Source organism: Ranitomeya imitator, chromosome 3 (assembly GCF_032444005.1).
Source record: "Ranitomeya imitator isolate aRanImi1 chromosome 3, aRanImi1.pri, whole genome shotgun sequence".
Lineage (NCBI taxonomy): Eukaryota > Metazoa > Chordata > Amphibia > Anura > Dendrobatidae > Ranitomeya > Ranitomeya imitator.
Window position 1 is genome coordinate 435,777,242 of NC_091284.1, and position 13,968 is coordinate 435,791,209.

The 13,968-nt window shown below is 39.8% G+C and overlaps 1 protein-coding gene across 11 annotated transcripts in view; it reads left to right on the forward strand.

Annotated features, from left to right (window-relative positions):
- REPS2 (RALBP1 associated Eps domain containing 2) overlaps nucleotides 1-13,968 on the forward strand; it is a 441,759-nt gene that overhangs the window by 332,375 nt on the left and 95,416 nt on the right. For 4 of the 11 annotated variants that reach the window (XM_069757315.1, XM_069757323.1, XM_069757316.1 and 1 more), the window contains 2 exons: nucleotides 5,472-5,577; nucleotides 7,900-9,309. In XM_069757315.1, the coding sequence (XP_069613416.1) occupies nucleotides 5,472-5,577; nucleotides 7,900-7,968 (175 nt within the window). In that variant the 3' untranslated portion in view covers nucleotides 7,969-9,309. Of the gene's footprint in view, nucleotides 1-5,471; nucleotides 5,578-7,899; nucleotides 9,314-13,968 lie in introns of those variants that run through there. The other 7 variants (XR_011319311.1, XR_011319312.1, XM_069757322.1 and 4 more) reach the window with 5 other exon arrangements.

A 13,968-nucleotide genomic window follows, 5' to 3' on the forward strand; every position in this document is an offset into this window, starting at 1 on the left:
TCACATGTTTTGTTATACACATGTTTATTTCCTTTGTGTGTATTGAAACAGCAAAAAAAACAGAGAAAGAAGGCAAATTGTACAACATTTCACATGAAATCTCAAAAATGGGCCAGACAAAATTGTTGGCACCCTCAACTTAATTTTTGGTCGCAGACTCTTTGGCATAAATAACTGCAATCAATCGCTTCCTATAACCATCAACAAGCTCCTTACATCTCTCAACTGGAATTTTGGACCACTCTTGTTTTGCAAACTGCTACAGGTCTCTCATATTTGAAGGGAGCCTTCTCCCAACAGCAATTTGAAGATCTATCCACAGTTGTTTAATGGGATTTCGATCCAGTCTCATTGCTAGCCACTTCAGAACTCTCCAGTGCTTTGTTTCCATCCATATCTAGGTGCTTCTGGAAGTATGTTTGGGGTCGTTGTCCTCCTGCTGGAAGACCCATGACTTAGAACGTAAACCTAGCTCTCTGACACTGGGCACTACATTGCGACCCAAAATCCATTGTTAATCTTCAGATTTCATTATGCCTTACACACAGCAAAGGCACACAGTGCTAGAGGCAGCAAAACACCCCCCAAATATCCTTGAACGACCGCTTATTGGACTGTAGGTACTGTGCTCTTTTCTTTGAATGCGTCATTCCATTTTTGGTAAGCAGTAGAATGATGTGCTTTACTAAACAGCTCTATCTTGGTCTCATCTGTCCACACGACACTTTCCCAGGAGGGTTTTGGCATACTCACATACATTTTGGCAAACTGCAGTCTAGCTTTTTTATGTCCTGGGTCTCTTGCAATAGCATTTAATTTCATTAAAATGTTGATAGATAGTTTGCATTGACACTGTTGCACCTTGAGCCTAAAAGACAGTTTGAATTTCTTTGGAACTTGATTGGGGCATCCGGACTATCCTGTTCTGTAACCCTTCATCAATTTTTCTCTGCCGTCCAGGGAGATTATCTACACTGCCATGGGTTGTAAGCTTCTTGATTATGTTGTGTACCGTGGACAAAGGAACATCAAGATCTCTGGGGATGGACTTGTAATCTTGAGATTGTTGATATTGTTAAACAATTTCGGTAGATTGAGCGCGATTATGTCATCATTACAATGCATTCACTGTACCGAGATATGCTGAAAATTTGAAGACACCATGAAGAGATCAGAGCAGCAGGGGAATGGGCAGAGGGGGGTATTTACTTATTTTTCTACTGTGGACCAATTTTATGGAGCACTACGTGAGGCACATTAAACTATATGGAGTACTATGTGGGCCCACTATACTGCATGGAGCACCATATGGGGCCCATTATGGTATATGGAGCACCATGAGGGGGTTATACGCTGTGGAGCCGAATGATGGGGTTATACTCTATCTATGGAGCACTTTTTGTTGCCATTATACTGTTCGAAGCACTATGTGGGGAAATGTTACTGTATGGATCACTATGTAGTGCCATTAAACTGTATGGAGCACTACGTGGGGTCTATTATACTGTATGGAGCATTATGTGGGGCCATTATACTGTATGGAGCACTATGGAGTGCCCAGTATACTGTATGGACCACTATGTGGGGCCCATTATACTGTATGGAGCACCATGTAGGGCCATTATATTATATGGAGCCCTATGTGGGGCCATTATACTGTTTGGAGCACTATGTGGGACCATTATACTATATGGAGCACTATGAGGGGGTTATACTCTATGGAGCACTTTTTGTTGCCATTATACTGTTCGAAGCACTATGTGGGTCAATTTTACTGTATGGGTCACTATGTGCGGTCATTATACTGTGTGGAACATTTTTTGTGGCCACTTTATGTAGCCCTTTTTGTGGCCATTATACTGTATGGAGCAGTATGTGGGGCCATTATACTGTATGGAACAATATGTGAGGCCATTATACAGTATGAAGCACTTTTTGTGGCCCAAACAGTAATTTCCCCCATATGTAGTGTGTTTGCGTACTCAGGAGAAATTGAGCAACAAATTCCACAGTGTAATTTCTCTTATTACCTTGTGAAAATGCACAATTTGGGTCTAAAATACATTTTTCTGGGAAAAAATTTTTTTCTTTATTTTCACGACTCAATGTTATAAACTTCTGTGTAGCACCTGGGGGTTCAAGGTGCTCATCACACATCTAGATAAGTTCCCTGAGGGCTCTAGCTTCCAAAATGGTGTCACTTGTGGGGGATTTCGCTATTTAGGCACATCAGGGACTCCCAAAATATGACATGGCATCCACTAATTATTCCAGCAAATTTTGCAATCAAAAACTCACAGTTCATTTTCTCCTTACATATTCTAAAAATTCCTGTGAACCACCTGAAAGGTTAATTAACTTCTTGAATGTGGTTTTGAGCACCTTGAGGGTTACAGTTTTTAGAATGCTATCACTTTGGGGTATTTTCTGGCATAATGACCCCTCAAAGAAACTTCAACTGTAATGTGATCCTTAAAAATATGGTTTTGTAAATTTTGTTGACAAAATGAGAAATCAGTGGTCAACTTTTATCACTTATAACTTCCTAAATAATTGTTTCAAAAATTGAACTGATGTAAAGTGGACATGTGGTAAATGTGGAAATGGTATTTATTAACTATTTTTTGTGACATAACTCTCTGGTTTAAGGCCGGTTTCACACATCCTGATATTTCCGGTACCAGTAAAAACAGTACCGGAGATATCCATGTCCATGTGTCCGTGTGATACATCCGTGTGGCACACGTGTGGCAACCATGTGCCGCCCATTTGCCACATCAGGACCACACGGACGGCCGCCAGGAAGCAGCGCTACAGTAAGCGCTGTTACCCTGCGTGTGGTGATGAAGCTGGCTGTCATCCGTTCTCAGCTGGCATTTTCCCACGCTGAAGAGTTCGTCTTAGTACAGGCCACCAGGGTGCGCAGCTTCGGTGACGTCACCGCTTCGCTTCGCTTGGAATGGCAGACTAATAAAGATGGGAAAAATGTGTATATAGTTTTATTTCATTAAAAAACTTTTTTCTTACTGTGTGGTGTGTTTGATTAACCCTTTAACAACTTAGGATTAGTAATGGTTAGGTGTATTACTGACACCTCTCCATTACTAAGCCGGCTTAATGTCACCTTACAATAGGAAGCTGACATTAACCCCACATTACCCCACTTGCCACCACTACAGGACAAGTGAGAAGATCCGGGCAAAGCTCCAGAATTGGCGCATCTAATAGATGCACCTTTTCTGGGCAGCTGCGACTGCTTTTTTAGACTGGGGGGCACATATCCATGGCCCCTTACCAGCCTGAGAATAACAGCCCGCACCTGTGAGTTTTGCCGGGTTGGTTGTAAAATATAGTGGGACCCCGTGTAATTTTTTTCTTTCATTAATTTTCCCCTGCTCATGCTGCTCGACAGTAGAGCAGGGGACAATGGTTGAAAGCCAGGTTCAGCACCACACACAGGGGAACAGCGTCTTACAGTAACGATGCTTCCCCCACGACCGTCCGTGCGCACGGATGACAGTGTACACTGTTCCCCGTGTACGGGATGTTTGGCGGGCCGTGTGTCTGGGTAAAAACGGACATGTCTGCGTGTTTTGCACACGGACACATGGTCCGTCAAAACATGCTGACATGTTCATAGAGCCATTCATTTAAATGGGTCTATGTGTGTGTCAGTGTCTCCGGTATGTGAGAAAACTGTCACCACATGTTCCAGAGGCACTGATGTGTGAAACCAGCCTTAAGGGCATAAAAATTAAAAGTTTGAAAATTGCAACTTTTTCAAATTTTTTGCCAAATTTAATTTTTTGCCACAAATAAACGCAAGTCATAGCAAAGAAATCCTACAGCTATCATGAAGTACAATATGCCACGAAAAAAACATCTCAGAGTCAGTGGGATCCGTTGAAGAGTTCCAGAGTTAGTACCACATAAAATGACACTGGTCAAAATTATAAAATTTGGCCTGGTCGTAAAGGTGCAAACAACCTTGGTGGATATAGGGGTTAATGACTGCCGATCGGTAAAAATTAAATTAATGGTGGTCTTTAATAGCCTGTTTATTCAGACCATGGTATACGATATGCTGCATGATCTGTAATAGATTGTTCAAGGTGCATATGCTGTCATTGTTCTTGGCTACGCAAGTCTTGATGAATGATGCTTAAAAATTATTCACTCAACGAGTGAGCATTTTGCTTTTTCATCAGACGAACAGCAGCCTGTTTACAGTGCAAAATTGGCATAAAATTCTTCTTCACAATATTTTTGCAACGTAAATGCACATTTAATCTAACAGTTTTTAACAAGTCCTTTATCGAGCCCTTTATTGGTCTTATAAAACTGTTTATCTATCTGTGATTGAAGCATTGCTTCCACGGTAAGCCGTTTGTTCATAAATGGAATAAATTATCCACTTACTACTAACAGTAAGTGAAGTCTAGTACAGTTCTGTATTCTATCTGCTACACTTGGATACATAACTGATGCCTATAATGCAACGTTTAGGTAGTGCATGCAACTGGCTTTTACTATTTTTTTCGCCATGAGATGCAATCATTTTCACTATTGTCCTTTTTTGTAGCTTTTATAATACGTAAACTCATCTAAACCAAATGGTCCTTTTAACCGTTTTCTATTTCCTTACAGATCTGCTACTCAGCAATCTGCAGGCAGCGGTAGATGTGCTGACCAGCACTTTCAGTTAGATAAAGCTGCAAGAGAACACCATCATCATCTGCTTGCAACCTAGTTTAATCCCGTGAACAAAAAGCCTGATTACTGTAGATTATCCCTGTTCTAGGAAACGGACATAGTTTTTATCCCTTAGACTATTGCAGCCATTAGCCGAAGTGTGAGATGCTCCATTGAATATGTGCAAAGCATATTTCCAATGAATAGATGTGGCATCATAGGCAGGCTGTTACCTAGTGTGCTGACGGCGACATAGCCTAGTGATTAAAACCATTAAAAAGCCCTGCAAATAAATCCAGCTCGCTCAGCAATGCATCACGGAGCTGTTCTTAAATTAAACAAGATGTGTGATGCCTGTGTACCCGAGCATTGACGAAAGAGAAAGGAGAATAATGATTGATTTTGGTTCCGTAAAAAAAAAGTGTTGCTATCATAGGAAAGATGTATTCCTGTGTCAATGATCTCATCTTGACTGGATGCCACTAACTTTAATGTACCCAATTTATTACTAGGTTTAATAAAATAATCTCACTTTATACAGACAAGCATTTGCTATCTTTACGAAATGTAATGCAGACTCATGGAAAGCTCAGGACTGGGGGAGGCATTGATTTTATTCACCACATCAAGGCAATGGCATAACATTTGGCATTGTACTATGGGGTTGTGGCGCATATATTGTCAGCTAATTATTTCCATATGCTCTAGTGGGTGTGTGGTCCTCTGGAAGACATGGATTTATCTCTGGACTGGCCTTTATGTACTTATCCTTTTTTTAGGCTGCCTTCCAAGCAGAAGAAAGCTATCCAGACAGCCATCCGTAAAAACAAGGAAGCCAATGCAGTGCTGGCCAGACTGAATAGTGAACTTCAGCAGCAACTCAAGGTAAAGAATGGATTTAAAATGTATTTTTATTGTAAAAAAAAATTATCATGGCTTTACATACTGTATAATGTTACAATTTTCTAACAAAAAAAAAAGATTCGTTAGGGATAGTTTAACCCCTTAAAGATCTGGCAATTTTTTAGTTTTTACTCTTTCGTTTTTCTAATCCCGCTTTCCAAGAGCCAAAACTTTTTTATTTTTCTGTTTATTGCAGGGCGACTTGTAGTTTTGAATGACACCATTTGTTTTCCGTTATAGTGTACTTAAAAACGGGATAAAAATTGCAAGCGAGGCGAATTAGTGTAAAAAAAATGCAATTCCGCCATTGTTTTTTAGGTTTAGTTTTTTTGATGGCATTCATTGTGTGGTAGATATGACCATGAAACTTGAGTCTATAGGTCAGTACAGTTACAGCAATGCCAAATTTCTATGTTTTTTGAAGGTCACTATAATATCGAGCACATTATACGCTATTCACACTGCTTGTTGGAATGCTGCTAGACTCCTTCCACTCTATGAAAAAATGGATCAAAAAGTGAAAATCATGTTATGGGAGGTAGTACATCACCAATAGTCAGTTTCATCTCCCTTCTGTCCCCCCCCCCCCCCCCCCCAGCTCTCTAATTGACAGAAGACTGTCCTGGAGTTCGGGCAGGTCTACCATGTTCTACCACACATATAATACCATTGGTGACCTTGGTTCTTGCAGCAGATGGTACTAGAAACTGCTGGACAGGCTTATCTGTCTATAGTGCTAGGGAGACTGCAGCTTTTACTGGGCATGCACAAGATTTCTGCAGCAGAATTGGAGGATGACAGTGAAAAGAGCTTGTCAATCAAGCTAGGTTGGTGGAGATAAAGTTTGCAATGTAATACACTAGGACTCTGAAATCTGGCAATGTATAGCTGGACTCAAAATGCTGAGCATTCAGAAAGGATCATAGAGTCACTGTGGGATGGATTTGCAAAGTAAGTACACCATCCTCATTATGACTATGTGATCTATGGTAATCCATGATGTATACAGATTATTTTGGAAATCTAGTAGCAGATCCTCTTTTAAAGTTGTGCCCTTCTTAAAAGGAATCTGCCACTAGGTTTTTGCAACCTAATCTTGGGAGCAGCATAATGTAGAGACAAAAACCCCGATTCTAGTGATGTGACATCTACTTGGGTGCTTGGTGTACTTTTGATAAAATCACTGTTTCGTTAGCAGGAGGTTATCCCTAGAGAACTAGTAAACTTGCTGCCATGTTGTCCTCCATATTCATGAGTTCTCAAAAGACATCTTTCAACACATTTAACCTATTTAAATTATTAATATGAGCATATAGGTTATAAAATGCTGCAAAAATCCCTACCTATGTATGTGTCTCATAACAGATGCCTTATTGTGGAGAAATCATCTTTTATTACTTTATATAAATGTCCTCACCTTGGCTCTGTTGAGGAAGCTGCCTGCAAGATAACTTTGCCTTCAGAACTTATTTTACATGAAGGGGGAGTTACCAGTGTGAGACAAGTAACTAACACGGAACAGGAGAAATGAACTTTGTCTTCTTGCAAACATATTTTTGCTTCTCTCTCCGCTCTGTTGTATTGTAACAATATTGAAGCCCTGTCTGCCTGTGAGATGGAAGCTGAGAGGAACCTGCAGATGTGTCAGGTATAATCACACACAGCTCTGCAGTGAGATCAGGAGAGCAGAGAGCGGCCATTACATATCACACTGGTAACACTGGTAACTACTGCATATCACACTGGTAACTCCCCTTCTATTTAAGATAAGCGCTGCGGGCAGTGTTCTCTTCCAAGCACCATCCTCCCCAGAGCCTGGAAAAGTGATAAAAAATCATCATCTCAGCAACAAAGCATCTGATATGAGACATACATTATTATTATTATTATTATTATATGAGACATACATGGAGGACTTTTTTCAACAGTCTATAACCTACATGTCCATATTAATAGTTTAAATAGGTCAAATGTGGGGACAGATTCTCTTAATAATAAATCTGAACCTTAGTGTCAACAGGATTTTTAATTAACCAGTTTGTAATGTATAAAATCTTTCTGTTGATTATATTTCTAAAAAAGGAAAGAAAAATATCTACACATACATTTAGTTTTATTGAATATATTTTAGAAAATCCAAATTTAATAAGCTCCTTCTTGTGGTTACCACAAGCATTCAGACTTTTAAGAAGGTCTAGGACAGATGACATCAGGTCTTTATTATTATTTCTTTCAATGACATATCTGTACATTGAATTGGAGAATTAACCTGAGAATTACTGACTTTCCTCTTGTACTTTGTAGGAAGTCCATCAGGAGAGGATTGCCTTGGAAACCCAACTGGAGCAGCTTCGTCCTCTTTCTGTGTTATGACCTTTGGCTGTCTTGCAAATCTAGCAGAAGTACATGGATGTTCTACTGTGCACGCATCTTGTAGCCTTTTTGTCATTCTTGTGCCGAAGCCAGCGGAAGGAGATATGGTGTTTCCCATTTTCATGGTTTGCAAAAGCAAATAAAGAAAATAGTTATATTTTGATGCCAGTCATCCCAGCAGATGTACTAGAACTCATTTAAGTCTTAATTTATACAAAATAAGGGGGGTGGGGGGTTGGTACGGTGTTAGCCAGTTGATGTTACCAAGCATTGCTTGCTTTGTAACATCATTTATTTTATTTTTGTTAGCCATTAAAAGGTATCATAACTACAAGATTATCTTGCTTTTCACACTGAGAGCATTATTCATTTATACAAGCACACATGGACCAAGGAGTCTGGGTTTATAAAGGTTGATGAATATCTAATAAGACAGAAAAGTTCTAATGAGGCTCATCCATTCTCACACTGAGATGTATGGGGAATTTGATGAATGTAAAGCAGAGCATTAAATTAAAATTTAAATTTTGAATCATCATGAAATAACTGTTTCTTTTTAATTTTAGAACTAGAGGACAGTGTGGGACATTCATTTTTGGGATTGTTCACACATTGTGTGTAATTTATGACATGCCCTTGTTGTAAATGCATTGACCAAATTTATCAATGATTTATCAATGTTTTATGCCATTTAATAAACTTTTTTATGTCAAAAGTTAAGAATGATGAGAAAAGTGGCCACAGTGGTGAAGTACAACATATTTATGAATACATTTCTGTATAAAAGTTGCATATTATACGCAAGTCAGAGCTGTTTTGAAAAAGGCCTGGAGCAAAATATATTTATCTTGCAATCTTAAATGGGAACTGTACTTTTAACAAACTTTGCATAAATCAATAGTACAGTTGAATATAAGAAACTTTGCAATATATTTTATATGAGAATTCTTTTTTTCTTCACTTTTGAGCCACTTCTTCACCTCTCCTTTGCCTCCTGAACTTACTGTCAACTCTGAATAGGCTATCTCAAATCGATCTTGGACTTCTAGCTCAATGTGGTGTCAAGTTGCACAGCCTACTGCACTCTATGGAGAGGGGAGGAGGAGTGAGGACTGAGGAACAGAGTAACTAAACAGTCAGAGGGAGGCACAGAAAGATCATGCTGAGCTTTCTAACAAGTCTTTTACCTACCCCCATTGATTGATTCACATCCAGACAGCTCGGGACTGAATGTCATCCATGTAGCTCCTGCATCTGTTTGTATGCTGAAATGGGATAAACAGCAGGCATCCCTCTCTTTAAGAGATAGGCCATGCAAAGGGGAAAACTGGTGAAATAGCAAGACACAAGTCATGTAATGGAAAGAAATATGTTATTCCTCATGTACATAACAGGACAGTTTTTTTTGGCAGAAAAGTTACTTGAATTTTTTTTAACATGCATAAAAAAACAATTTGCACAAAATTCTACATTAATGTGTGACATTTGACATCAGCCTTCTGCTCTTTCTCAACATTAGGAAGTATACAAAACTTTCTTAAAAAGTTGCGCTGGACTAATTAGTGCCAAATGTATCATTAGGGTCTTAAGATTAGCTAAATATGTAATGGTCAAGATTAAGAGAGGATTTGTCAACCATATTTTTTATTGTGTTTTATCAGGTAAACGGCATCTGGAAAAAGAAGAAATTGAGTTTTAATTACAGTAAAAATAAATGTGTGCACCTGCGCTATACACCATGATTCATTGTAGATTGTAAGCTTGCGTGCAGGAACCTTACCCCTAATGTCACTGTTTAAATTGTCTTAACTTGTACTGAATTTATTGTCTGTACATGTCCCCGCTTAATTGTAAATTGCTGCGGAATATGTTGGCGCTATATAAATAAAAATTCTTCTTCTTATTATTATTATTATTGAATAACCAGTACTAATGTTAATTACCTGTTGAGTAGAAAAAGTGCCTGAGTGGCTCCATACTGAAGTAAATCGGATCAAGGATAATGTAGGGTCGAACTAAGATAAGGAGAGGGTTATTTATTATGCCTGTATTAATATATTATGTTGCGTCTAGATATATATGGCATCACCTTTTTCCAGAAAAGTGCTTGTTAGTGTATCTACAAGATCAATAGCTAAAAATGTCCTGTGTAAAAACAAATACACTCAAGTGTGAGCCTGAAAGGACCTTATGATGTGCTAGTTAGAATTCCCAAGACCTGTATAAGAATGATTACTTTCTACCTGTAATACAAGTACTGCATGGGTTAGAACAGTCCATAGATCCCAAGCGGTGGTAGCAAAGCAAAGTTACTTATCTGCCGCTTGTGTTCGCTTGTCAGTTCCTGAGTGGCTTCTTCGTGCGCCGTCCCGGCCGGTGACGGGCGCTCGCGCAGTCAGGCATCCTTTCGCAATGTTCAGCAGGACCTTGCTGCTATTCGGGTCACGTGATCAGCAGTCGCGATGTGCCCCTGAAGAAAGTACAGATCGTAGTGGGAGCCAATAACCTACGCGTTTTGGAATTACAGCGGATTCAGGAATCCGCTGTAATTCCGAAACGCGTAGGTTATTGGCTCCCACTAAGATCCGTAGTTTCTTCAGGAGCACCACCTAACTGCTGATCACGTGACCCGAATAGCGGGAAGGTCCTGTTGAAAATTGCGCAAGGATCCCTGACCACGCGAGCGCCCGTCACTGGCCGGGATGGCGCACGCAGAAGCCACACAGGAACTGACAAGCGAACACAAGCGGCAAATAAGTAACTTTGCTTTGCTACCACCGCTTGGGAGCTACGGACTGTTCTAACCCGTGCAGTACTTGTATTACAGGTAGAAAGTAATCACTTTGTCACACTCTTATATAGGTCTTGGGAATTCTAACTAGCACATCATAAGGTCCTTTCAGGCTCACACTTGAGTGTATTTGTTTTTACACATGACATTTTTAGTTATTTATCTTGTAGATGCACTAACAAGCACTTTTTCTGGAAAAAGGTGGTGCCATATATATCTAGACACAACATAATATATTAATACAGGCATATTAAATACCCCTCTCTCTCCTTATCTTAGTTCGACCCTACCTTATCCCTGATCCGATTTACTTCAGTATAGAGCCACTCAGGCACTTTTTCTACTCAACAGGTAATTAACATTAGTACTGGTTATTCAATGTATTATGGTGTATAGCGCAGGTGCACAAATCGCTTGTTCATTGTAGTCTTTCACTCCCTATGTGATATAGGGCTTCACCTGTAGCTGACCCTAAACATTACATAATACCGCAGCTGCCCTTTAGTTCCTGTTGCTAAAAATAAATGTGCATACAGAATTGGTGAATATAAGTATTTATCCCATATAAGTCCCATTTACACCATGTTTCGGACATACATTCAAAGTGATTTTTTATTTCTGTTTTGGTAAAATGTCTACTCCACTGTAGTTAAAAAGGTATGCAAAAGTATAACCCTATGTTGCACATATCTGCTATTGATTCTACTTGAAAAATATATGTATATGTTCAAGGAGTTTTCAGGTTAAATGTAAATTTCTGTCTGCAGACGATTCTGACAGTGTGGCAGATGCACAATGTCAGGATTCCCCTCTACCTCTCTACTGCCTGCTTGAGCAGTCACCATATGACAGCTCATAAATGATTTGAATACTGGCTGTTCCATGCTGGCTAGCAACTTTTCCTGCTTTTCTCAAAGTTCTAATCAGATAATCAGGAAAAGTTGCCAGTTGACATTTGACCGCTAATATGTAAACCATATGTATGAACTGTCAAGAAACAGCTAGTCAAGAAGTCAACAGAGGGGAATCCTGAAAGTGTGTAAATGGCACTCAGGATTTGGCAGTCTGCAGTCAGATAGACAAATGTAAGTTTAGCGCAGAAAACCCCTTAATGTATATGATTTTTGTTTATACAAGAACATGTATGTTTGCCTGTCAAACATGAGTATATTATTGGCATACATTTGACTCATTAAAAGTAGGTCCTATTGTATAGCTTTATATTTCTTTTTCTTTGGTCTGAACTGTTTGAACTGTAACAATCATAACAAACATGGTCAGCTCATGGAACCACAAAAACATAGGGCAGATTTATCAGTGCCATTTAATTCCTAGATAGTGAAAACTTAGACTAAATATGTGCCAAATTTATCATAATGGTTCATGCAGTTTGATAAGTCTGTTGTCACGACGGGTATCCCGGGACCAGGGACACCTTGCCTATCCCTAACATTAAGGGCACCCTAGCTATCCCTGTACTGCAGTGCCAGGCGCTGGGAAAAGTCAGAGATATGCCCATCACACTGCAGTACTTTACTCTGCCCTCAACAGGGCAGAGAAGTACGCCTGCGCAGGAGCGTGATGCCGGTGAGTGATGAAGAAGCAGGCGGGCGGCGGCGCAAGAAGATGGGAGTTACGGGAACCGGACCTGGGACTTATCTACAGCATTATATAATGCTGTAGATAAGCCCTGAAAGGCAGTGGCTGCACCTTATAGCAGAAAAATCTTCTGACAGGTTCCCTTTAAGTTTATAACACCTAATAATTGACTTACTTTGTGCAGGAAATTTGACCCAAAATTCTGGTGAGTTTTTGGAGCACGGCTTTGTAATCTAGGACACATCTCTTTTCCTACTAATCAGGTCTCTAAATGTAATATCATGCATCCTTGTCAGACAAATTGCAGAAAGTGTCAAAAACACATAATATACTGTGCGGAAATCAGGTGGTTGTGTCCTGAGGAAGAATTTGGACAAGTTTGAAATGTGTATACTTCATAACCACTAAATAAATACTGCATTTTAATTTTCTACATCTTCCGAGTTGAGTCATGGAATTTTACCATCAGCACAAGGAAAACTGCCTGATTTTCACACAGTATATCTCTTGGTCTGATGACCTGTGGTTTGCAGTAGCTGGTACATGCCTAAAGATTGTTGAAATTGCAACACCACCAGGTGAGCGAGCACTCTCATATTTTATTGTACATTTAACTAGGTAAAACCCTATTTTGTGCTCTCTTTGCTCCCCAGGCCCTCCTGAAAAAAACACATAATGTGGAAGCCATGAAAGACAGTTTCCTGACACAAATTACACTAGAAGTCTGGCACTTTTAGCTTGATAAATATGCCCCAATATCTTTTATGATGTCTCAATGATATGTGATTTTTTTTTTTTAAAGTTGAAGTCCCCTTTAAGCATTCTTCACTTTATTGTTATGTTGAAGGGCTACTTTTATAAAACGTTACACCTATATCTGTTATTAATGTTAAATTGTAAGATTTTACTATTTGGAATGTTAGAAACCAACCGAATGTTGTATAATATTTATATGACTATTGTTCATCATACAAAGCAATGTAATATACATTATTAATGGTGAAAATCAATTTTCAGGACCCTGTCTAAGGGTACAGTCTCACAGTGGCACTTTTGTCGCTACGATGGTACGATCCGTGACGTTCCAGCGATATCCATATGATATCGCTGTGTCTGACATGCAGCAGCGATCAGGGACCCTGCTGAGAATCGTACGTCGTAGCAGATCGTTTGGAACGTTCTTTCGTCGCTGGATCTCCCACTGTCATCGCTGGATCGGTGTGTGTGACACCAATCCAGCGATGCGTTCGCTTGTAACCAGGGTAAACATTGGGTTACTAAGCGCAGGGCCGCGCTTAGTAACCCGATGTTTATCCTGGTTACCATCGTAAATGTAAAAAAAAAAACCGTACATACTCACATTCCGGTGTCCGTCAGGTCCCTTGCCGTCTGCTTCCCGCACTGACTGACTGCCGGCCGTAAAGTGAAAGCAGAGCACAGCGCGCTGTGCTGTGCTTTCACTTTACGGCCGGCAGTCAGTCAGTGCGGGAAGCAGACGGCAAGGGACAGACACCGGAATGTAAGTATGTAGTGTTTGTTTTTTTTTACGCTGGTAACCAGGGTAAACATCGGGTTACTAAGTACGGCCCTGCGCTTAGTAACCCGATGTT